The sequence below is a fragment of the Carya illinoinensis genome, chromosome 6, assembly GCF_018687715.1.
Source record: "Carya illinoinensis cultivar Pawnee chromosome 6, C.illinoinensisPawnee_v1, whole genome shotgun sequence".
Classification (NCBI taxonomy): domain Eukaryota; kingdom Viridiplantae; phylum Streptophyta; class Magnoliopsida; order Fagales; family Juglandaceae; genus Carya; species Carya illinoinensis.
Window position 1 is genome coordinate 32,289,954 of NC_056757.1, and position 25,523 is coordinate 32,315,476.

Genomic DNA, 25,523 nt, shown 5'->3' on the forward strand with positions numbered 1-25,523 from the left:
CATTTTGTTTGATTCCAACATCATAGCAGAAAAAATGTTATGCAATCACATCCACAAAAAAGAAATTGACAAGAACAAAATGGAGATGGACTCACAGACCTGGTGTGGTTCAGCATGATTGCCCACATCCATGGTACAATGAGGATTAAAATTTTTTTCACTTTATATAAATGGGGGGATCCTCCCAATCTCAGCATTCTCTTATACAGGGGCACTGTTTGCAATTGAAAAAAAATATGTTGGAGTGCTGCCTCGAACCGCTGCAAAGTTTCTCCAATACTAGATTTCTAGCTAGGCCTCTTTTGCAGTACTTGAAAGAGCCTAGTCCAATATCCAAGACACCTTCCATCGAAAAAGAAACATTTCTATGATCTAGAGGTGTTTTCCGGGCACTTTATTGCCTAATATGATGCAGGCAGAAGCAATTTTCTCTTTCAAGCATTTCTGAAGTTTGGGTTTTCGTGGTGCATCACCTTGCTTGAAGGCCACAAATATGATGGGCAGATGTGGTCTCGGTTGTCCCCTTCTTCTGGGCAAGGGAAGTGCCTTGTAGCTTGTTTGTTCAAAGATGAAAAACTCAGCAGGTTGGTCTATCTGTAGTACATTTATTATGGTATACCAATAATAAACTAACCAACAGTTGTTCGGAGAAAGGCTTATAAGACAACATGATGCTAAAGTTATTTATTGTCAAAGATGGCATATACCTTTTGATTTGTTTAAATCAGATTGGTTTGGTTGTTTTTTTTTCCTGTTAATGCAAATGAAGTCATCTTGTGTAAAAAGATTACTTGGTTTTTTTTATTTTAACTCGGTTTGTGGGGGATCATACAATGCAACGAATATATTGTGCCTTTATACATAGTAATGACTTCTCTCCGGAATTTCAAGAGCTATAGCGGAGGATTTATTGAGGTCCTTATGGTCGGTACTATTGATAATTTAGAATGCTAGGAGTACATGAATACACAGACACGCTAGTTATACCAATCGGTGGTTTGCTGGACAGATAAATCTCTTTACAGGTTTAGAGCAGAAAGCCCAGCTGAATATGCTAGTCTTTGCTTGTACAAGGTTTGGATGGCTATATAGCCTATATCCAGCCAATGGTGCCGAATGCAAGCAGAGAAATGGCTTGATTGATGTGCTTTATACATTCTATTCCTTTACTCCTTGTACCCTCACTTTTGAAATTTTCAATATTTTGATAAGGAAAACGAAGTATAAAAAATTATGAAACTTTGCGACAATCTTAACTTTATGCTCAATAGTATTAAAATGATGTTTATTAAAAATAAAATTCATTATGGCAGAGAATCCAGAGATTCAAAATATGAAATATTATCAATATGATAGATATATTTTTAGGTCGTGTAAATCTTTCACATTCACTTAAAAAAAAAATGGAGTCAATACGATACCTTTATCAATATATATCTTGCTAGTTAACACGGCAAAATTAACAAATTTATGTTCAATAGGGCTGGTTTAAATATCCAAATTCAAACTATCTCATCTCATCTTATATAATTATTATAATTTTTAAAAATTATCACATATAAACAATTTAATTTTTTTAAATTTTAAAATAAAATTAATATTAAAATGTTATATTATAATAATATTTTATTCAACTTTTAATAAAATATCTCATCTTATTTGAACTGTATAATTATATCTAATTTTTATTCAAATTGAGTTCTCTGAAAGTGAGACACATCCTTATGAGCAGTGCTACATCTTCAAGGGATGTAGTCTAAATATCTTCAACATCTACAAGGGATGTAGTCTAAATATCTTCTGATAAGCATAATTTTTTTTATATTTTTAAATATGTTTTTTTAAAAAATTCACAACATTATTGAAAAAAAAAATTTCTTTAATCATTAAGAAAAAAATTAAAATTAATTAATTTTTTTTTTCGGGAGACACATTTGAGAGGATTTTTCGAGTGAAATAGCATTTCTGAATTTTATGAGATTTGTCACGTATAAACAAAGTCACGTATTAATCTGTATATCGATACTGGTTCATTTTTTTTAAATTTAAATTAATACTATTTTTAATAAAATTTATATTTTAATCAATTATATTAAATTGATACAGTTTACAGTTATACCGACAACTAAAATTTTTTCTTATAGACCTATCCTAATGGCTTGTTAAATTAAATTTAAACCTAAGACCCAATCGGAACCGCACCCGGAAACACGTCACAGAGTCCGACCACATTAGTGCGTTCCACTTGTAAAAGGCCAAATCCAGGGTCAAGACTCCTGACTCCAAACCCACTTCAATAAGTCTCTTTCCCTCAGTCTCTCGCTCACGCAACGCTTTCCCGGAAACTAACAAACGAAGAACACAAAAGACGGACGCATATACACCTGCGCAAAACCCTCATGAGGGCGCAGCGAACGTCGATCCACGCCGTGTCAACATGGGTGCGGCGACAGCCGCCGAAAGTGAAGGCTTTCTTGGCCGTGGTATCGGGCATGGCGGCGTTGGTTCTGCTCCGATTCATCGTCCACGACCACGACAACCTCTTCGTCGCCGCAGAGGCCGTTCACTCTATCGGAATCTCCGTTCTCATCTACAAACTCATGAAGGAGAAGACCTGTGCTGGTAAAGTTCCACACTTTTTCCCTTTGCGTTTCTGGTTATTTTTTCCTTCTTGGTTTTTGTTTAATTGATGAGAAAACGTGGGAATTTCCGGATTTTTATTTATTCTGATCTGGATAAAAGTGATTTTTTGATAATGCAAGTTGTTTTCCCCTTATTTTGTAAACTAATGCCCGGTGTGAGTTATAGGCAATTTTACAGGTCTGATTGAATGGGTATTTATTGTTTTAATTACCGTTTTCTACTTTTTTAATTGGGTATATTAAGTTTGGAAAACTACAGTTCCATATGTAAATCTTGTTTTTCTTTTTTATGTCTCCAAACTTTGCCCATTCAGCTGAGAGCTCCAAGTTAATTTCTTATTTTTTGGTTACTATGCTTTAATGGCTCATCCAATTCCCATCTCATGGACAGGCAATAGAATTGTTTTACTGATAAAAAAAATTGTAATTGCCACCAAAATAGCGGGCACAGTATGTTAAAATGTCATGATTGTCTTGATTATTTGAAAGAATGGACTATGTATACACACATGCATACAGACGCGTATGTATATTCTGAGAAGGTACATTGAAGATGAATAACTGTGTTAAGCCCTGTACTGTTCAACAAGGTCAGATTCGTGCGTTATCCCTTTTTCAATTGTTCTGTAAAATGAGAGATTTAATATGTATTAAGTTTTGAATTAAGTACTCATTAAATTGTATAATCTCAGGCCTAGGCCTAAAGGCTACGAGGATGTTATGAAATCAAGTGATTAAGACATGCATTTTAGATCATTGAAGGTGAAGAAACTTTTATAAATAGGTTAATATTGTGAGGTTTGCCATTATTAATTTTGTGTTTGCTTTAATACTTATATCTGGATTATATGTGACAACTCAAGATTTATCACTTCTACAAGACCGTAGTTATATCCCAAAATATAAGATTCGTGAGGAAATAAGAGTTAGAAGGTTTTCCTGATGCTGCACATCTCTGTTTTGCTGCCTGCTCTTAGGGCCTTTTGACATAACCATTTTAAATTGGTTTTTAATGATGTGTAGGACTATCTCTCAAGTCTCAGGACTTAACAGCTATTTTTTTAGCTGTTAGGCTGTACTGCAGTTTTGTTATGGAATATGATATACACACCCTCCTTGATTTAGCTACATTGGCAACAACCTTGTGGGTTATTTATATGATCCGCTTTAAACTGAAGTCTAGTTACATGGAGGACAAAGACAACTTTGCAATATACTATGTGGTGAGTTTTCCTCCTGATTCACTTTTGTAGAACATTTGTCATTTTGTTTAATTTTTGTTTCGTTTCTTTAACCATTCCTCTAAACATAATATCCTGGTATTTTAACTTGGATGCAGGCGGTTCCCTGTGCTGTGTTAGCTTTGTTTATTCATCCATCAACTTCTCACCATTTTGTGAATAGAATCTTCTGGGCATTCTGTGTCTATCTGGAAGCCGTTTCAGTTCTACCCCAGTTGCGGGTGATGCAGAATACAAAAGTACAATTTTTTTACGGGTCAGATGTTTTTGAGGTTTTTCATATGAATAGATGTTATAGCCTATTTAATTCATTTTACTTCTTTACTTTCAGATTGTTGAACCATTCACTGCTCATTATGTGTTTGCTTTGGGTGTGGCAAGGTTCTTGAGCTGTGCCCATTGGGTTCTTCAGGTTTGATCTTGGAAAGCTGAATCCATATATTTAATTCGGTTTTGTCAGTTTAGGATTTGTTAGTTGCATTTTAAAGATTGAGTTTGTGGCTGTGCTGCTTGTAGGATTGCTGCCCTTCAATTCTGTTTGATGCAATTTTGGAGAGCAAGTGTGGTTACCTCACTTTTGGGAGGGGATTTTTTATTAGACAACTTAAGATCACTAAATACATAACTGTTAGAAGTATTAATTGGTTTTTTCAATGATGTCCCACTTTTCTGATAAGTAATGTCCGACTTTTGTTATTCACCCTCTCTCTTTCCTACATGCGCATGGCCACACACATATTGGACTATTCTGTTATATTTGACCAATAAAACACCATAATTCTACTGGGAATTGCATTATTAGAGCACCAATATATTGCACAGTTAGAAGGTTATATAGCTTCACACTCGACACCATTAATCAATGCCTACAAAATAAAAGTTTATTTGTTAAAAACATTCAATAGAGATGTCAAATTGTACTTATCAAAAAAAATATATAGATGTCAAATTGTGACTGCTTTATATGATGAAAAAATGTCCCTCTTTCGGGCATGGACTGATTGGGTCTCTAATCTGCCACATGTTGTTGATATTGCTTTCAACAGGTTTTAGATAGTCGTGGACACTTGCTGGTAGCATTGGGTTACGGATTATGGCCTTCTATGGTTCTTATCTCAGAAATTGTCCAGACTTTCATCTTGGCAGATTTCTGTTACTATTATGTCAAAAGGTTGGTTTGCAAACTTTGATGTATTTTTTCTGCCCCCGTAATGACTGGATGTGACCCCGTTTCCTTAAGGTGATATATATGTGTTTTTATCTAAAATTACTGTAAACTTCATTATTTGCTTGGCAGTGTTTTTGGTGGCCAGCTTGTCCTTCGTCTTCCCTCTGGTGTGGTGTGACAGGGAGACTCCTTGCCGGATACGGTCAATGAATGCAGTGCCATCTAAAGATTAACTTAACTGGGCAATCTGGGGGGTTATCCTTGTTTAAGTTACGGTTTTTGGTCTCCACACGGTTTTGATTCTCCCTGTAATGACTATTTGTCAAATGTATTTGTAAAGATGGGGATGCAGAAGACTTTGATATTTATATATGAAAACTTGATTCAGTTGGTTGGTCTATGTTTCCAGTGTCAACTTTAACATCCTCTCATAAGTTCATCATCGTGCTAGCTTAGTCGGCTCAAGCTATTTTTAAATGGTTAGCGGCATGTATTAATCACTTGAATGATTCCAAAGTCTAACACCCTGGTTTGTGTTGTTTTCTTGGGAAGGAAGAAGCCTTTAAAAGGGCGGGCCTTGAATTTTCATTTTCTATCCTATGATGGTCTTGGGTCGTCCGGTCGCCCTTTATGTGTTGTAGTGTGGTAGATCGTTTGATTTTAACAGAGGAAGAACAGGTCGTCATCAATCAATTTCTTCCTCATTTTCTCTCATTCAAACGAAGGTCATACTGTCAGAACTGCTATCTGAGTTAGAAGTCTTATATAGCTACTAGAGTTAAGTTTCTTGTTGAAACTAAATTTCAGAATCATTTTGATTTCTTTAGAGGATATTAGGCTAAATTCCATTAGAAGCTCAATTCTTGAGACTAAGTAGCAAATTGCATCACAGACCTTATTAGGCCTGATGGTATGGACCTATAGATTATGGAATACAATGTCTTGTTGCAATGGAAGTTTCAGTGATGTTGGAGCACGGTAATATTCTCAGTCAGTGAGGTTCCTAGCTAGAATTCCCTCAAAGGAAATCCCAGGTCCGAAAGCCAGTATCAGGCCCCATTCATTATCTCCTTGATTTTCCTTCTTAATCTTGAGGTTCTCTTCTATCATGTACTCTAGCACATACACAATCGTGTTACTGCTAGCATTGCCATAATCCATTAGAGCTCGTCTGCTTGCATTTAGCTTCTCTGGTAACAATTCAAGCCGCTTTTCCATGCGATTCAAGATTGCAGGCCCACCCGGATGGACCGCCCAAAACATCTTATTGTATTCCTGGTCAGGAAACCCAACAACTTTGATCAACTTCTTACAGAATCCTTCAATGTTATCTTCTATTATCTGAGGAAGCTCCCTTGCTAGCTTGAAGCTAATCCCCTCTTCTGTTAGCCGTCCATCAATTGTCTTCTCGGTGTCTGGGAGGAATTGCTGGATTGCTGTATGCAGTTCAAAGAGAGGCTTTTCATAGCCTAAAACTGGGTCTGAGCCAATTAACATGGCTCCAGCACCATCCCCAAAGAGTGCAACACCAACCAGATCATATGGTCTCTCTGCACTCGGCGGCTTGTACCCAATAATGGTGGTTTCAGAAGTTGCAAGCAAAACTCGGCTCCCAGGATTGTTTTCAGCTATGTCTTTTGCGACTCGGAGGCCAGCAACCCCTCCAGAGCAACCCACAAAATAGAGCATGACCCTTTGAGTGTCAGGACTAAGTCCAAGTCCTTTTGCTAGGTAAAGGTCCCCACCAGGTAGCCGAGCTTCGCTTGACGACACATAGACTAAGTGGGTTATATCTGAAATAGGTCTGCCCCAATTCTTGAGGCAAGCTTGTGAAGCTTCAATAGCCATTCTTGTGACTGCATCATTACAGATATCTAGCCTTTGCTTTACAGTGGGTAAGCCTTCGACAGCAAGCTCCGGGTACTTCTTTAGTATCTCTTCTGACATTACCACATACCTCGTTTGGACTGTCGTTGTCTTGCCTGCAAATTGCCATAGAGAAACATAATGACAAGATAGCAGTGGAGCTAGATATACCACATGAAGTGTCAACTTCTCTAATAAACTGTATATGCATGGCATGAAGTTTGGAGCAGAAGAAGGTTTTGTGATTTGGCTTGCAATGACCATTCAGTTGGATAAATACGTGGGCGTGGAAACGTTAGTTCTAGCGCCGATCCAAGAAATGCAAACACATTTATATGGTCCCAATACTACAATCTTTTACCACACATACACTCTGAATAACAAAACTAGTTGCAAAATATGAGTGATGTTATCGAACTTACAGAGTCGAGTAAGCTTCTGTTTGAGGACCGGATCGTCACAGTTGGTGTCTCTGAAATACCCATCAACGAGATAATCTTGCATGACAAGTTGGTGAGGGAATGCCTTGCCAAGAGCCAAAATCGTAGCTTTGCCTGGGTTTGCCCACTTTGTAGAACCTCCTCGAGCAACATCCTCACTTCCCATCTCTTCCTGGCTCCTTCAAAGGATATGTTGATAAGTATGTTTGTAGAATTGCAGCGAATCAAGCATATGACTACCACATATATACAGTTCAACGGCATGCTTGAACCATCAAAACAAGCTTGAAGGGACCAATTGTTTAAATATGCCACAACCAATTTTTTATGAGCATGATAAAGGTTATTACAATTTCATAAAAGGCTGGGACATGAAGCGTGCAACTTCTTGTATATTTGAGTAATCGTTTAGTTGAAGAGCAAGCCATTCATGTAAGCCATGTTTATAGATGCGTTGGTAGATGTTTGGTGTAGAATTTGAAACTATAATTGTTGCATAGTATTTGAGTAATGCTAGATACAATTTAAAGTATACTAGTCTAGCGTACTTCTTTTAAAAATTGTTTACGGTTTTTTTTTTTTTAATTTTATTTTATTAATAATCAATTCATGGCTTCGGCCTGTAGAAATAGGTTGTACCGAAGGTTTGAGTCCAAGAACTTTTCCGCCCAACAAGAAAAATCCAAAATTATGGCTTTGGAAAATTCAAAAATCGAGTCCACAAAGCAAGAAAGTGACATCCAAGAATGTGTATTATTATATATCTGCCGAAAAAGAGATCCAAAGCCTTAAATAGTGCTCATATAGTGGGTCCATGAACGACTTGTCGTTGAAAAACTCCTCGACCAAGCATTGCTTCAGTGGGCTGGATGGCGTCGGACCAAACAGTCACTATGTTTGGTATTAGTAATATGAAAATCGAACTTTTGAGCAGAGTCATTTTTTCAATCACATGAATAGTCACCAAACGATTTGGCAAAGAGGAAAAACAACCACAGGCAACGATTGGCCATAAACGCTGCTTCAAACTAAACATAAATTAGGCATTTCACTTTCAACATGTGAATGTTCAAACTATACCTCCTCAAACTATGGACTATTGCTATTTTGCCTTTAAGAGCACACACTTTAAATAAATTGAATACGTTATGAATAGAGGTTTATTGGACAATATAGTTCCATAGAGTTCGACAACTTTAAGATATATCACTAGCGTCAAAGTTCAGAGAGGCATTTCCCGTTGATGAAATCAATAACCTGAGTAACTGCCTGATCAAGTGCAGCAGTCACAGCTGCCAAATTCTGCAAGAATTCGTCAGCAGTTGGTTTCTCCCCATCCACTATATCAGTCACAGCTTTTACAAATATTGTAGGGACTTTCAAAAGGTCTGCCACATAGGCAACAGCAGCTCCCTGAAAACAAAAAATTCAGAGTGAAAATGCCTAAATGTAGGATTTCATGAATAACAGTACATTTCTAATCTAATTATCTACAATTAGATCCTAGAAACATAGTACATTTATTTGATAACTTCAGTTTTCTACCTAAGCCACTCCTTTACCAAAGATGTGCTCCACAGACAGTGACTAATACAATGAAGTAAGAAATATGTTGGGCATATGTCCAGTGGCACTGCCCATGATAAGGATGGCAAATATTGCGGTCTAAGAGACAGACACACATAGATGGACACATTTGGGCTAATAGGGATAGATTTGACATGAAATGTGATGGCAATCCCCTCATGGTTTGGAAGGACTTCAGTTGTAGGGTCCATCCCCTCATGAAGTTTGAAAACTTGTGTAACATCCATTTGTTGGCATACGCTACCTTGTTAGATTAGATGATCCATTTTCGAAGGAGGAAAGGAGGGGGTGCACAAATCCCTGACCTTGAGCCTCCAAAATCACCAAATTCCAAAAAGGAAGGGAAAAAAAAAAAAAAAAAAAAAGAGTCAAAAGATACAAGAGTCTGGTATGGTTGATCTGATCCCTAAGAAGGAATTTCAATTTTCTTGAAGATCACAGTCTGGACAACAAAAAACATCACATGACATGGTTTCACAGAGGCGTGAGAGAAGGATAACATATTTTTTTAATGCTAATCTCAGTTGTGCATTTCAGGATAAAACAAAGTAAAATTCATGTTCACTTAGATTGTTAGCTGATAAAATCCATATTATCATCCTGCAATACGGCCAAAAATATTCATCCCATTGAGTAGAGGTTGACGGATACAAAACCACGCATGAGTGAGCACAAATGCCTTGTCTTATTAACCAACAACAGTATTTAGAATTCCAAAAGTAAAACATTACCTCCATGTCTTTAATTGTAGCATCATTTGCGACGATTGATGCTTCATCTTGGGAGGACATATCAAGTGAGTCACCAGTAGACAATTTCCCAACCTGAACCATGCAGAAAGGGGTTTCAAGGCCGTAAAGACCTAAGGTATTATCAAGATAAAACAACATGGAAAAAGAAAACCTGATCTTTGATTATATTGAGAATTACCACCATAATTTTTTTTTGATCTGTAATCTCCACCATAAATTATTATACAAGCATAAGCATATGCATATGCATGAATAGACATACAGATGTACACAACCTGCACAGACATGCTTGATTGTGGAGCAGCCACGACTAAATCAAATGAACTCATTGTTTGCAGACTAATTATTTCAGCGGTAAACTTTTTTTTTTTTTTGATGGGTAACTTCAGTAGCGAATGTCTAATGGCACAATGTGCCCAGTTCCAACCTATTAAACTTTCTATGCAGCAGAGTATCAAGCTTTTCAATTCAGAATACTGAACAAAGAAATATGCACAAGAGTGTAGCCACAAAGGAAAATGGAAATCATAAATTGAGTCTATGCGCTATGACATTAGGAACTTTCTCTTTTGTCCCTTTTGAGCTTATTTGTAACATGAGATACATCATTCACAACAGTAGCGGCCAATACCACTAGCAGTATTCATGTAGTCTTTCAGCCAACAATAATCCTTTTTTTTATAAGAATAAAGTTCTATTAATAGGAAAAAGGCATAGCCCAAGTACACAAGAAGTATACATAGAATACACATAGCATCAACTAGGAACTAGAAAAAGATGCAAACAAATTTGTGAAAACTATCCCCATTACAATCGATAATCGAAGCCCAAGAAAAAGTGTTGAAGAAGAATCATTTCAGCTCATCCAAGGAACGCTCCCGGTATTCAAAACACCTACCATTCTTCTCCACCCAGAGGACCAGATAATGCAATGAGGATTCAGCCAAAATAAACTAATGGCTCAATTTATTAAATCTATTACCTTCTTTTCACTAATAATGAATTTGGGGGTGTGAAAAATCGTGTGCAGGTGCATAGAGGATAAATAGCTTGGTCCCATTGATTTATCCCAAAGGATAAACAAAACCCATCACAATCACCATGGATGCTTTTCTTTTTAGTTACTTCTTCTTGTCCAGGTTCATAGTTAACTTTTACAATGAATAAATATGAGTGACTTAGGACAACCATAAACAGCTAGCCATCAAGCAAGTAAATAAGGGCTTGAGATGTTCAGTATCAATAAGTCTAAGCATTCTACTAGACGATAATCACCTTTAGGTTAAGCTCCTTGACAAGATTGGGGGTGGAGTAGGCTTGGCGTAAACCAACACCATACATATCAAAAACCTGCAGAAGACATTTAAGGCAAAAATAAGTTAGATGCAAATGTAAATGTGAACAAACAAAAGTAAATTTGATTGCTTGTCAAGCAAATGAGTGGAAGAAACTGATCAACTACTTAATCACATGCCAACCAAATGAGTAGAATAAAGATCATCAACTAATGACTAAACATGTAAACCACCATTGGTCACCTTAACTAAACATAAGAAGATTGAAAATGATAAAGTAAGGCGTATGTATTTATTTCCTTTTCTGAGCGTAAGTTAGCTATACACCTTTTTTTTTTTATAAAGTATGTAAGTTAGTTATACTTACAGGTATAGGTATTCGTCTATCATGGAAAGCACAATCAGATGCAACAAACACATCACCAACAGCTGCTCCTTTGGCCTGAAAGCATCCAATAATTATTTATAATTTTAACAAGAAAAGTATATCCTTAAACATATGCATGTGCTTGTGTTTGCATATTTTTGTTCTCGTCCTTAGTCCCTATGTTAATATCCTTATTTTTTGCACGATGCAATAAAGGTGTATAACATTTTAAGGCCTTTTCTAATGGGAGGATGCCCCCCCTCCCCCTTCATTCCTTCAATACTTGAAAATTTCATCCATTAAACTTTAAACAATGGATACAAAAGTGAACTTTTGACATAGTGGGACAATCACTTTAAGTATCAAACAAGTAGATAAAAAAATTGATAACCCCCAGATGATTTCGGACCTAAAAACAAGAGAAAAACAAAGCAGTAAATATATTCGAGCAAACAGCGTATACCTTAAAGCCACCGGCAGTGCCAGCATTTATTATCAGATCTGGCTTTAATGCTTCGATTGATGCATAGGTTACAAGCGATGCCGATACTGTACCTATACTATCAACCCCTGAAAAGAAAGGGACCACATAAGGACCAGTAACAGAAAATCTGATCTAAATACAGCCACTTCTATTCTGATGACGCATTTGATGGATAGATGTTGAACATAACCCCAGGTGCATGTCAACGTCATGCTTTAACATGGGCACTTCAGACCTTAACGTGCCCTTGAGCAAAGTATACTGCCTAGGTGAGCTAAGTAGGAACTCAGATATGATTTCACAGGGCAAAGCCTGCCGGGATACAGTTACGTCACTTACCAAAATGGGGAGGCAGTTGCATTAGAGTTGCTTAGGTTTCAGATTTTGGTGGGTAAATGGACTAGACAGAAAAGTATACTTTCTTAATCTTCAACAAGCACAGCAATCTTTTTGTGCATTATTATGTCAGCGCTTTTCCTTGTCATGGCATAGTAGTTTGCAAGATGCGACGGAAATCACAGAAAAGAATATTCTCAGCAGTCAGCATAGCCATAACAGATAATCCATTATTTAAAAATTTTTAAAAATACCAAAAACATAATTTAGCACGCATAAGAATCAAATACCTACCCAAAGCTAAATCTTTCCCTGGCCAGATCAAATTGATGTTAAGATCCTTGTAAGCACCATGATATCGGACCCAAGGAACCCCTTTTGGAAAACTGCACCATTGCACCCAGACAATCATAATTTTTTTATTAGTAACATAAACTTCATCAAAAAGCGGCATCAGACAATCAAACTTATCACCCAACACTAAAAATATTGCGTACTCGGCTCGGATACCAAGGAATATAAAGCTTCAACAGCTGAGGTAACCAATAACAATCACTTGATTCCCGTAAAACAGACCATTTGCACGTCGACAAGATCACTCACAGCTACTCAAATCCACTAAACATGTCATTGATGTCAACACTGCTTTGATCGACCATCACAGACACAAAAAATCGGTTTTAAAAAATACTGACTACATCCTAAACTCCCAATCAATGCATCGATTGAGCTAGTGAAGAAATTTTATTAAGTTAAAAAAGACCATTGAAAGTAAACACAACCTTTATGGATCACAGAAACAACGTAAAACTTGAACTTTTGGTCCTAAAGCCTCACTAGCGAGTGTATCTTAAAATTTAAGAAGAGATAAATAAAACGCAGAGAGAACAAGAATCTGACACGGGTTCGAGGTCCTCGGTAAGCTGGAGCTTGTTTACCAAAGGAAGTGCCTCCGTCTGCATAGCTGGTACCCGAAATCACCATAAAAAACACTAGCAGAAACAATTAAAGTCCCAAGAAAAAAAAAATGAAAGAGATATAGTGTGTGTGTGTGTGTAGAGAGAGAGGGAGTAGAGGGGCACCGATGATGATGACGATGGTGGAAATTGGCCGGTCTTGAGGCTGTGAAACGACGGCGTCCTCCGATCTGTCACCATGAGAAGCCATAATCGTGGTTTCCGCCTCTCCTGAATCCGATGAGTGCCCAATTTTCTTGCGTTTTCTGTAAATCTAGGGAGAGAAGATTGGAGGATTTTTTTAATTTCTCGTCTGCACACCAATGAAGAGAAGACAGGGCAAAAGCAAACTCGCAGCCCTGATAATACAGTTTTAAAAGGGGAATAAGAAGTTTAAAAGACAAACGTCGTACTCCTCTTTTTCCTTTCTTTTTGATTTAACAAACACCCACGACGTACTAGTAACTCAGATATTATTAGTTTGAAAATTATATGAACCACCTTGTTGATTTACTTTCATTTCATTTCATTAAATATATATTTATTATTATTAAATAATTTATTATTATTTAATAATAATTAATATGTCACGTTTTATATAATAAAATAAAAATATGATATATATATATCTTATTTAAGTGATGTTTGAAAATATAATTATAAGATTTTTGATAATTTTAAAAATTTCAAATCTCATACGAATTTCTACGTCCCTTAGTCTTTCTTTATATTGATCTTACAAGATCTTAAAAAGTTCGTTTTAATGGTTAAAGGTATCAAATTGCACTCCCCTATTCCCATCTTTCATTGGGTGAGTATTGATTTGTATAATTTTTAAATATATAAGTTTAGTGTAAATATTATTATTTTATAAAAAACAAACCCCTCAATACACATTGAAAAATATATAATAAAAAATTATTTTATTTTGATGAAGCCCACCTTTTTTACAAAATGTTTGTATAAAATTTATATATTTAAAACTTGTACGTAATATTACTCATAAAAAATATATTATTAATTATTCATTTAAATATCATTTTTTATATAATATTAAATTATTTAAATTCACATAAAAAATTAGGGGGCTCCTTAAGATACAAAGAGATCCACACATTAATATCAATATACCACATGTTTTTTTTCCCCTACCTCTTTTTTCCCCTTCTCCCATTTCCCTATCTCTTTCTCCCCCTTTTCCCCCTTTGTTGGCTCAAATTCCAACCATCATAGATGACCAACAGACGACAATTGTCGACCACGCAGCTGTCAACTTAGATCCTGACCACCCTAACCACTACACAAGCTCTCGACGGGTCGACCACGCACACTATGGTGCTGCTTGGACCATCGGCATCTTCTACCCATCATGAACACAGGGAGAGGGCACATGGGTTGGCACGAGGGGAGGGAGAGAAAAAAAAAATAGGGGGAAGACAATGAGCTGCCGTGAGTTTCATGCTGACGATACCACTTGGACCATTGGCATCTTTTGCCCACCATGAGGAGGTCCTTGACCACCATGGCCGGCGCGGGAAGAGAGCAAGGGGCAAGAATGGGGGAATGGAGAGAAAGAAAGAGACAAAAATAAAGAGGAGACGAGGCGTCACATTAGTGTGTATGATCTTTTTGTAGAATCTCTGTGTCAATAGTATTTTCCCAAAAATTAATGCATCACACATGATTGGCTAGTACAAAATGTGGGCTAAGGCAACCATTCAAAATAAGTTTCCTTAGTTATTTTATAGTAAAAGAAATCTCTATATTGAAAGGTTATCCAAAAAAAAAATTATCATACTAACTTTATAGACAAAAAGTTATTTATTAGACTTTATTTTCAGATCTGTTAATATTATTTTCATAGATAATGTGGCTAAAACATTTCTTATGCAGAATATACACTACATTTAAAATAGTTTTCGAGATCAAGATCATCCTTTTCCAAATCATGATCTTAAAGTTTTATTAAGTTTCTTCAGCATTATGGCCCCTTCTTCTGCCTAGCCTTCTAGGCTTCAAGCCGCCCCTGGCATAACACTTCACGTTTAAAAAAAATATGCTTTTAGGTACTGTCTGTTTTCATGGTGACCCATATAAATACTACACGCATATGTATATGAGAATGCCAAGTATTGTCACATGCATTGCAAGAACCGTCCAAAATGAAAGGTTACAAAGCAGCATCATGTGCGTACGCAGGCGCAGCAGTATTCCTGGGCAATCACGAAAGAACCTGTTGACCATGAGACAACAATCTCTGTTCAGATTCTGAAACCATGTGATCTGCCATAATGCATGTGACCCACAGACACGTACGATACGGTATTGATGATTTAACCCCAACTTGAGTAAAAGTTACTTCGAATTTTAAGGTATCTGAAGTCTGATCGAGCCAGATCGACTGTTCAGTTGGAAGATATAGTTTTTCCTTTGGCGAGAGAGAGAGAGAGAGAGAGAGAGAGAGAGAGAGTAACCATCCAAGTTGACTGTCATCAATATCTGTATCCATTTTATTGGCATGGTTTCAACACAGACATTCTAAACTAAATCATAGGTTGTACACGAGGAAGAATTTTGACAAATACATTGGATTAGTTCATGTAGACTCTGACGCATACATATGGTACTACATCATCAACCATTTGGTAATTACAAAAATCAAGAAATAAAATCGAATAGTGTTTGAATTTTATTGATCAGAGCCAAGTTGCTAGTGTTACGAAAGTACAGAATATCAGAATAATGATTTAGTAGTAACTCGGTCTTGAGCTGCAGCCACCATTTGGAAGCATTAGGAAAGTGTCCGGTAGAGGCATTTCACAGTTTTCACCATTGAAGTATATTCTTCTTGGGAAAGCCCATCCATTGCTTAATGTAAAGGAGTGAGCATCCTTGGTTAAAAGTAACTCCGTGTTCACTGAACCCAGTTGATCCTCATCAGCACGTAACAGTTCAGTATTGTAGAACTCTTAAACCCCAAAGGAGAGCAACTTCATCTGCAAGAGTCCCCAGGATTTAGATCTACAACACATCTATAATTGCAATGAAAAGATTGGCATAGACTATAAAGCATATATTCCAGGCTTATGACCTAGTCAAATTCTCCATTCTCCCAGGCTTGGGACAGACATATTGCAACTTAATATCGAGAATTAGTGCAGACACGTATATATGTATGTATGTATGTACATATTGTACCTAATATTCCTAGGAGAGAGGAGCAAATGTCAACAAGCTATAAGGCAATTGGTCTCTGTAAAACATAATTAGGTACAAGCTGTGCAACATAGTAAAAAGGAGAAGTCTCGATTCTTGGCACTTTAACATTGAGTTACAAAGATTCTGAAGTTTGAGCATTTGGAAATGTAGAAAAACAACAAAAGAGACGTTTCAGTAATTACCTCCAAACCCAAGCGTGGGAAGCATTGTACTGTTGAAACTGTGTGTTTTTGCTTGTTGGCTGAAACCAGGAAGCTGAACCATCATATTCCAGTCTGAGAAGTTTCTTCTATAGTTGTAGTTAGAAATTGTCAGTTTCACCCTCCACTGATTCATATAATTGTTCTTAATATGCCAATGAACTTGAACCAGGCACATGTGATCAGTGCATTGAACTACGCCATCCAAATCCGGGTTTGATAAGAGGTTAACTCCTCCGGTACTGGGGAGAAATAGGAGAGATGAGAGGGATATAAACTAAAAAATATATGCAGGATCAAGGGACATGCCAAAATTCCTTGAGCTTCGATTCAGGCTTTCATATCTAAAGAGTGCACTCAACGCTCAACAATAAGAACTTGCCTTATGTATGATTCTGTTCTTTTGTCTGCACCTTTGCATCCACAGCTGCACTTGGGGCATGATGTGATGGTGGGATTGTAAAATGTGGAAAGTGAAACACAGCAGATTGGAGTTTTGTTCGCCAAAAAGCTCGAGTAAGTGCATGTTGATCGCCACGTTCCTGCAAAACACAAGTGATGTAATATGAATTTTGGTCTTTAAAGAAAGCAATTCAATAATCCTGATAACAAATCAATTCTCAAGAATACTGTTTTGAGCCTAGTTCAATCTATCTGCCGACTTTGGAAGGCTGGTTTAGGCTTTTGTAGTCTTTTCCTCACAGATGCTTTACTCAGGTACATATCATCGTGCCTTCATTTGGTTTTGGTAATAATCATTACTTTTACACACACACCCACACAAACCCCCCATAGAACTTTTGGAAGTTAATGGCGACTACTAAACCTCAATAATCACTGAGAGATTAGCACTTGACTTCAATTCTCTGGAAAAGAAAATATAGCCCCTATTTGGTAGAATTAAAAATCACAAGTTGTTTAAACTAATGGAAAGAAGTGAATTTAATCTGTATGATTGTTGCCATGAAGTTTCCTCTGTTAGTCTATGATCAACAGAACAACGTATGTCTCGTTTCATATTTCTACAATCATAAACCAGGTTAAATTGTGGCAATAGAACGGTGGTGCATTTGGCATAAACTTATGAAAACCTGAACTTGTCTTCTACCCCCAATATCTGAAGAAACTGTGGGATCAGTATCCAAAACTGGGCTACAGGTGTAACCAGGACCTGGTGCCATTAAAGTAAGATTTGGAGGCGCTCGCACAGAAGTATTTTCCCCTATGTTACCAACTGTAATTTCAAAGGAAGAGAATGACGCGGCAGGGTTGATAGCCCAAGCAGAAAGAAGACCACCACGGCAGCAGTCCTCTGACTTGTTTTGTGGTAAGGCATCTGGCATGAGATTAGCTATGGAAGGGTCTTTCTTGCAGGAGTGTGGTACCTGGTATTTGAAGGATGAGCAATTTCCTTGCTCTGTGGCAAAGGCACCACTCATTGACCATATCACTTCATTCATGGCCCAAGTCCACCCTAGTTTCCACCCAGGTTTGTCCACATGGCGATACTGATAGTAGTTCTGGATGGTAACCCTTGCCTGAAAAGAACCACAATGTTGTTATAGATCTAGTAGATGCACATAGCGGGCAGACTTCCTCAAAACGATCAATTAGAACCTAGAGATTGTCTCTGAAACATACACATCAACAAAAGTCTAGGTTTCTTAAATGATAATCCTGCACTATAGGGTTCAACAACTTTCTTGAATTACTTCTTATCCCACTTATTCAGGGTTGAATCTTCTAACATTTATAGTCTCAAACATGCACATATGAAATATGCTTGTCTCCTTGGTATGTCGACCATGCAGTAATTATGATTGTAAAAAATAGTAGAACTGATCCGTGATTTTGAGATGAAACACTTTACTAACCACATAGCCATCAGTTGTCCATTGGTGAATGTCGAAAGTAACGGTAATGTTTCCATTTGGATCCAAGGGATCAAAGCAGTCTGCAAGCAGAGAAAACGTCGTCCCAATTATAAGCAAGAAACAATTCTCTCCCCCAAAAAACTGAATCACAGAAGCAGAAAAGGGAAAAGTGTGATGCCTGCTAATCCGCTAAAAGCAACTAAAACGATTGACAGCAGTGCAGAAGGCCATACACGGGAAGGTATTGGTGCCATCTTTCTTTGGAGATAATCCGCAGGAAAGAGATGGACAGACGCTAATGTAGTAGAGCGAGACAAGCAAGGTCTTTATTTGATCACTCCGTTAACAAGAAGACATATTCTGCACTAATCTGGAGAAACCGAATTTCTGCTCACCCATCTTTTCAACATCCGGACCATACAAGAATCGTCATTGGAATTACCAAACTGGGTATGGACAGATAAATCCAATGACCAGGATCATGAAGAGCCAGTCGGGAGATTCTATGATGATCCATGCTTATAACTAAGCAACAGAAAAAAATAAAAAATAAAATAAATAAAATAAAAAAACTTGTAAGGCCACGGTAGGAAAGTTCTGTAGATTATGACCCATGCATGCTAAGCAACAGAAGAAGCTGGAAGGCCGCTGTTTTATTCCTCGTATCCTATTTGATAGACATTGTAAAGGCCGGCACACTCTGTGTTTCAAACCACGCGGCAAAAGAAGATTGTGGCTTTTCATCATCCGTGTGTCAGGGTATTCCTATGCATGTTCCTCTGGAACATATCTTCATCTCCAACTCCAAGCGTCTTAGGCGTCGAAGACAAGAACTTGGGTAAACGTTTATTCTATTATCGAACATCATCTGTATCATTTAATTAATAAAACTTAAAAATTTATCTTTTAAATTATACTATATTACATAAACACTATCAATTGGGCTACGCTTGAAAATAAAATCTCTCTTTTTACCATCACCATTGTACCTCAATCGATGAAGTTACAGATAGTACATTCCATTCCATACAAATCCAGTAGTAAAACGATGCAGCAGAAAAATCTTGACAGCTGACAATATTTGATGATGTGATGTGTCCGTTTTAATTGTTCATGATAAAGAGTATAAAATTCTTTATAAATGTAATAATTCTATTCTTATTTTGTTGAAGGTCAAGAGCACTTTTGAATTCAATAGTCAGTACCACATGTCAACATCGCATGCAAGGCAAGGGTATCCATGCCGATGTCACGTTGATGTAAGCATGACATTGTGGGGGGTGGTTGTGCTGGTTCAAGGTGCTGCTGGTGAAGGGAATCCTGTTGTGGGATGGGCATTGGGTTTTAAAAGGAACTTTAATCAAATAAAAATTATGAAAATTGACTCCACTGACTTTTGACATTAGCTAGATTATGGAAAAGCTACAGTATATAGGTTCGAAAGGGTGAAAACGAAAGAAAAAAAGATTAATAATCTGTGAAGCAGTCTGTATTGACGAAGGAAGAGACAAATTCAGAAGGCTAGAGTCAAAACTAAATTCCATAACCAGAGATACTAATTACAAAATGGGAGAAGATTCTATTGGATAGATTCACCTCTTAGACACATTCTTCAAGAGTTAAAAAAGAAAAAAGAAAAAAAAAGTGGATTAAATACAATTACACAAAAATAAACCAACAAAATAACGTTGTATGAGATGATATATTAAATTGTAAAATTAATTTTATTGTAATAGATTTAACAAATCACTTTAGTTTATAAATTTATTTTTTTGTATCATCTAAATTTAATTGTACAGATAATAAAAAATAAATAACTTATTATAATTTAAGAATTGGTTTGGATTCAACTTATCTCAACTCGTACTATAAGATACTCTCTATTAAAATCACTTCCTAATCCAAAACAATCTCATTTTATCTCACTTTTTAATCTAAATACACAATTTTTAAAAACTATCTTATTTCATCTCAACTTAACAATCTCACTATTATTCACAAACCATCTCAACTCATTTTATCTCATTTTACTTCTTAATTCAAAAATATAAAATTTTTAAAAACTATCTTATCTTATCTCAACTCAATAACTTTATTATTGTTATTTATAAATCATCTTAACTCATCTTATCTTATATCTGAATACAAATCAAAAATTTATATTTAAGAGTTAATATGCCCAAGATATATCCTATGATTTGAGAGCATGCAAAACTATACACAATAAGGCTTTTACCTTTGCATTGATCTCTCTTTTCTTCTACTTTTTCCTCTCTAAGCTATTTTTCTTATTATTTTTGCCTTCTTTTGTGGGTTTGTTTGTATGCATCGTAAAAGCTAACCCGACCAATATTCTCTCTCTGCCAGATCATGGGCCTGTGCTACAGAATTCTTCCAATTATTATTCTCTTTTCCGTACCTTTAATTTTTATTCTCTTTCCTTTATGTCTCGTTGCTTAACGTTGGACGTACAAAAAGAAGTTTCAGGATCGTTTTTCGTGTTTTAATTTCTTGTCATCGCCTGAAGCACGCCAATTATTATTTAGTACGACAGGAACATCAAGGGGGAAGCCGTGGGGAAGCCGTGCGCATGCATGCCAATGTGCTCCGGCTCTATTCTTCGTCGACCACATCTAGTATTGACCTAGTGCTAACACGGCTACAGTGCTGGCCTGGTTGTTTATGCAGTACTACTTATGATGTTCGTTGATCCAAGCATGCATCCATGTCTGTGTAGAATGAGTCGTACTGCACAACACGATGGACTTCAAATGCGCTTCTCTTCTTTGAAGTCCACTTGGATTATTAACTGTTTCTAAAAGCCAAAAAACATCTTGGATTATCTGTCTTTGATAAGGTTTGTGATCATTCACTGTTTAGCACAATAAAAGTACGGGTGGATGGCCGTTGACATTTCATGGCTCCACTTCACTTCTACGTCAACATGTTTAAAGCATTATAATGGATTAGCACACTCAATTTACCCGATACAGAACTTATGGTAAATAGTAATCATTATGATAACAAAAATTTATGGTCCTTAATATTATTATTGATCATACCCTTGATATAGTTAAGGCAGCTCATGTGCTGTATGACTAGGAAGATGGCTGCAAAAGTGTAGAAGAGGAGGCAAGGGGCTCGTGCACGACTGAATTTGTAGAAATTGAAATCGGATTGCCCTCCAGTTGCAACATGATACTCCCCAGGATTTCAGTCAATAATTTCTTGAACTCGTCTTCTTTAACCATCTTCCCATCATCCGCACTCATCATCTTGAACACATCACTAACAACCTTGTCCATCTGTTCGTGAGTTTAAGACCAAATAAATCACATGTTAATTATTGTCTAAGCAGGGGGCTTAAAAATGTGTGAGACACACATACAATCGAGGGGCATATATATCAACTAGCCAAGCCCTGAACAACCATAAGTCCTCCCAGCCAAATACATCACTCTAAACAGAGTTACTCCAACACAACACGATATTCTGCATTACAACTAGTTACTACTTTCTTTTTTCCCTTCTCTATGCATGACTGACGCAATACGTGGTAGCATCATACTAGTGCACGTTATGCATAAGGGCACTGTTTTCACATCAAACAGCTATATCACGCTAACATCCTTTGAAAGTACCTACTCTATGAATCAATAAACCTATGCTGTTAACATAATACTGAGATAAATTCACTCAAGTTCCAGTTAGTTTGAAACTGAAGATAACTTAGCTGTGACTGTAGCAGCATACCTCTTCAACTGCACCAACTGGAGGTAGACCAGCTGACGGACCCACAACATCCAACGCCACTTGCAGATACTTCTTAGACAGTTTTCCACTGCGATCTTTTGGTACATTCTCTAAAGTCGCATTCAAAATCTGCATCATGCAAGATTTTGTCATGGAGTTCTCTTTCGTTAAGTGTGCACCATGAATTTTAAGTCGAAAAAAATAAGGGCATTTTCACATTATAAAGTATAAACCTTGTCTAATTCAAACTGGTTTGATAATAATCTCTTAACGCCACTTCCGTCAAAGGTATTTTCACTGTGGGCGACAATCACAGGCTGCTCTTTGAGATGCTGAGCCACACATTCTGCAACTTTCTTAAACTCCACCAAGAATGTTTCTTGAGAGACAGATTTGTCCCAATCATGACCAGCACAGGATCGAAATGCTGGTTGCACAAAGTTTTCCAAAACCTACAAAATAAAAAGGACCAGGAAAATGGAAAAGAAAAGAAAATAAAATTGTGTAAATGTTTCAATATCTTTTTGACTGGAAAGGAAAGTGCTTTTCTTCCTAGGACTTTGTACTCAAATTCCATGCTTAGGCAGCAAGGATATGATTTGAACATGGACGAGTACAAAAAGTTAATAATTTTTATTAACAGTCTTTACATATTCAGTTGAAATTAAGTTGGTCTGAGCTGAAATTCGAAGTTGAATTGCAAAAGAAACAATTACCCAAGAATCCGAAGAAGGGGGCATCCCTTGATCCACGCTAAGTTTTTCAAAAGCCTTAATTATAGAGTCTCGGAGGGATCCATCATGTGAATCTATCTGTGAAAATATGGACAGCATCTCTGGTTCAAAAGTTGGGCCAGTGATAAATTCAAGAAGGTCTTCACCATCAATCCGGAGGATCACAACAGGATCCCGCTTCAACCCGGCAGCCATGCCTAACAGAATGTCTGAAAGAACCTCTTTGAACTCAGTCTTGCTCACTGTTTCTTGTTTCCCATGTGTGAATTCATTCAAGACCTGTATAATATAACGTCAACCAAGGCTCTAATTTGAATATTTAGCTTACAATGTATGAACTGTTAGCATTCTAATTGTACTTGAGAACTTGATCCACAATTTAAATCTACACGATTAACGATCGACGATCAGAGGTGATTAGTGGTCTGCTATCCCATCTCGACTAAATGCATAACAGGAAAATTATATCAAAAGACAGGCCTAATACTTCGATCAATCTTACTGAACCAGCTGAGATATATAGTTGTAAAGTGAGAACCTCAATTACATGTAAAGTGAAAACCCTCCTTTGCCTAGCACGCACTCACACATGCACTCTGGCTTCCTCATTTATCTTGCACCAATTGGTTAACGTTATTTTAGAATTCTGTGCTTAAACTATTAGGATTTATTGGGTCAGTTAATCCAAGATTATCGATCCCAGAAACAAAGAAAAGGCATAAACGCACATAATTATTGGGTAAAGATAATGTCACAGGTATAATACGATATGAAGACAATAATTGTAATAAGAAAATAAGCCTATTTATGAGTCATCAATATTCTAAAATGCTGTACAGATGATTAACATGCTGGAGTGCTATGTGGTCAAATTCTTATGAAGAAGTCCTTGTTGTCTCGGGAAAGAAAAGAAGCACATGACATAAACCTGTTGCTGTTTACTAACTCCAAACCTGCTTGCACACAAGATAAGGTATCACGCATGCTTTGACTTCTAATGCTCTTGATTACGTTTCAGTAGTATTCTATTCTAACATGCCATTGTCACCAACAAATTACAATTATTTATTTTCTAAGCCAATATGTTACGGTTGAGTTGTTTATTATTCTTGCTTGTTTTTGGGCTGAATTTATTAATTCAGGGACAGTAATATATTCGTAAGTTGCACCCTCGGTCCTAAGTTAGATACATCTTATCTCATCTGATAATTATAATTTTTTTAATATAAAATAAAATAAATAATAATCTTTTTAATTATTAAAATAATTATAATATTTAAATTACATATCCTAACAATATTTTATTTAATTTTTAATTTTTAATTTTTATCTCAATTTACCGCGTCGAGATGCCGTTAAGAGAAATGGAACACCGGACACATACCTCAGAATAAATGTGATCGGAATCAGGAGCGCTGCCCTGAGTAGGCAAACCCAGAGCAGCACCAATATCAGCCACAGCAGGCTGAAGCTCCTTCACAGAGAGTTTCCCATCTCTATCCGCATCAAGCTCCTGGAACTTATGGTCCACGAAATTGCTAAACACCTCATCGTTCCCAACCAACTTCATTATATCCGAACCGTCCATAACCTGTCCGTGTTCTACGCTTTTCTTCTTGGGTGCGCCAGTAGGAGTCTCCATTCGCTGCTTCTCTCTGGTTTTCTCCTTTTTTCTCTTTTGGGGGTATGGGGTTGATCTCTGCTTTCTTGTGAGTCCTGTGAATTGCGTTGTGTGCTTTGGGTCGGAGTCTCGTGAGTCTGACACAGATTAAAAGTGAGAAGAGTTGCTTTGGGAGATATGAGGCTGCCTTTGCTTCTTCAATGGATTTTCATCAATCATGGCCACAGAGAGAGAGAGAGGGGGCCAGGGTGTGTTCTTTAGGGAGGTGGGGAAGTGCAAGACGAGTTTGATGATTTCCCTTTCCAAACTGCACTTTTGACCTCTCAAAGCTGTAATTCTACGTCATTCCAAAGAAAGAAAATATGAAAGAAGACAAAAAAAGAAAAAAAAAAAAAAAGCCATCCAGGTACTGGATAACGCTAGAACTTATAATTAAGTTAATTAACATTAAAATAAAACGCTGGAACTTATAATTAATTTAATTAAAATTAAATAATAATATTTATTATTTTTGTTTTTAATTATTTAAAATATAATATACCAAGACATGATTTTTTTTTCATCATTCTAGTTTTATTTATATATCGATGAGTATAATTAAAAATAATAAAATTATGGTGAATAATGGTATTTTTAGCATTTTCCAAACTTAAAATTAAACTAAAGATTAATTCCAGATATAATTTTAGACGGGATAAGTCTTGCAAGCTTATTTTAAAAAATAGTATGATATATTTATTCTTTTTTAAAAAAATGCACATAACTTATATATTTTATAATTATATAAATTATAGAATAATTTTAAATATAATTATAGAATATATAATCATCATATAATCGTTTTAAAAAATAATAAAATTAATTTTTTATATAAATTTTATATTTATTTATATTTTTTAAAAAATTATATCACGCTTTCACGTCTTATAATTACAAATATTAATTTTCTATTTTACTATTTTTAAATTTGTGCTGTTTAAATACTGTT

General features: G+C 36.4%; 4 protein-coding genes and 1 pseudogene across 4 annotated transcripts; 1 reads left to right on the forward strand and 4 right to left on the reverse strand.

Annotated features, from left to right (window-relative positions):
* The first annotated feature begins 2,267 nt into the window (after window positions 1-2,267).
* Window positions 2,268-5,451, forward strand: LOC122313163 (ER lumen protein-retaining receptor erd-2.2-like). Its single transcript, XM_043127923.1, has 6 exons — window positions 2,268-2,622; window positions 3,666-3,865; window positions 3,982-4,122; window positions 4,215-4,295; window positions 4,930-5,054; window positions 5,181-5,451. Exons 1-6 carry the CDS (start codon window positions 2,400-2,402, stop codon window positions 5,227-5,229), a joined length of 819 nt encoding a protein of 272 aa, XP_042983857.1. The 5' UTR covers window positions 2,268-2,399; the 3' UTR covers window positions 5,230-5,451.
* Window positions 5,452-5,852: 401 nt separating this feature from the next.
* LOC122313162 (type III polyketide synthase B) lies at window positions 5,853-8,216 on the reverse strand. Its single transcript, XM_043127922.1, has 2 exons — window positions 7,340-8,216; window positions 5,853-7,033 (listed from the first exon to the last, which is right to left on the reverse strand). The coding sequence occupies exons 1-2, from the start codon at window positions 7,521-7,523 to the stop codon at window positions 6,039-6,041; spliced, it is 1,179 nt and encodes a 392-aa protein (XP_042983856.1). The 5' UTR covers window positions 7,524-8,216; the 3' UTR covers window positions 5,853-6,038.
* Window positions 8,217-8,362: 146 nt separating this feature from the next.
* Window positions 8,363-13,540, reverse strand: LOC122313164 (5'-methylthioadenosine/S-adenosylhomocysteine nucleosidase-like). The gene is made up of 8 exons (XM_043127924.1): window positions 13,261-13,540; window positions 13,079-13,142; window positions 12,473-12,564; window positions 11,822-11,928; window positions 11,359-11,433; window positions 10,972-11,046; window positions 9,676-9,768; window positions 8,363-8,770 (listed from the first exon to the last, which is right to left on the reverse strand). The coding sequence occupies exons 1-8, from the start codon at window positions 13,343-13,345 to the stop codon at window positions 8,573-8,575; spliced, it is 789 nt and encodes a 262-aa protein (XP_042983858.1). The 5' UTR covers window positions 13,346-13,540; the 3' UTR covers window positions 8,363-8,572.
* A 2,166-nt stretch (window positions 13,541-15,706) lies between these two features.
* On the reverse strand, window positions 15,707-20,127 carry LOC122312982 (annotated as a pseudogene).
* Window positions 20,128-21,275: 1,148 nt separating this feature from the next.
* LOC122313998 lies at window positions 21,276-24,845 on the reverse strand. Its single transcript, XM_043129361.1, has 5 exons — window positions 24,299-24,845; window positions 22,897-23,193; window positions 22,414-22,632; window positions 22,181-22,309; window positions 21,276-21,732 (listed from the first exon to the last, which is right to left on the reverse strand). Exons 1-5 carry the CDS (start codon window positions 24,554-24,556, stop codon window positions 21,526-21,528), a joined length of 1,110 nt encoding a protein of 369 aa, XP_042985295.1. The 5' UTR covers window positions 24,557-24,845; the 3' UTR covers window positions 21,276-21,525.
* Window positions 24,846-25,523: the final 678 nt, after the last annotated feature.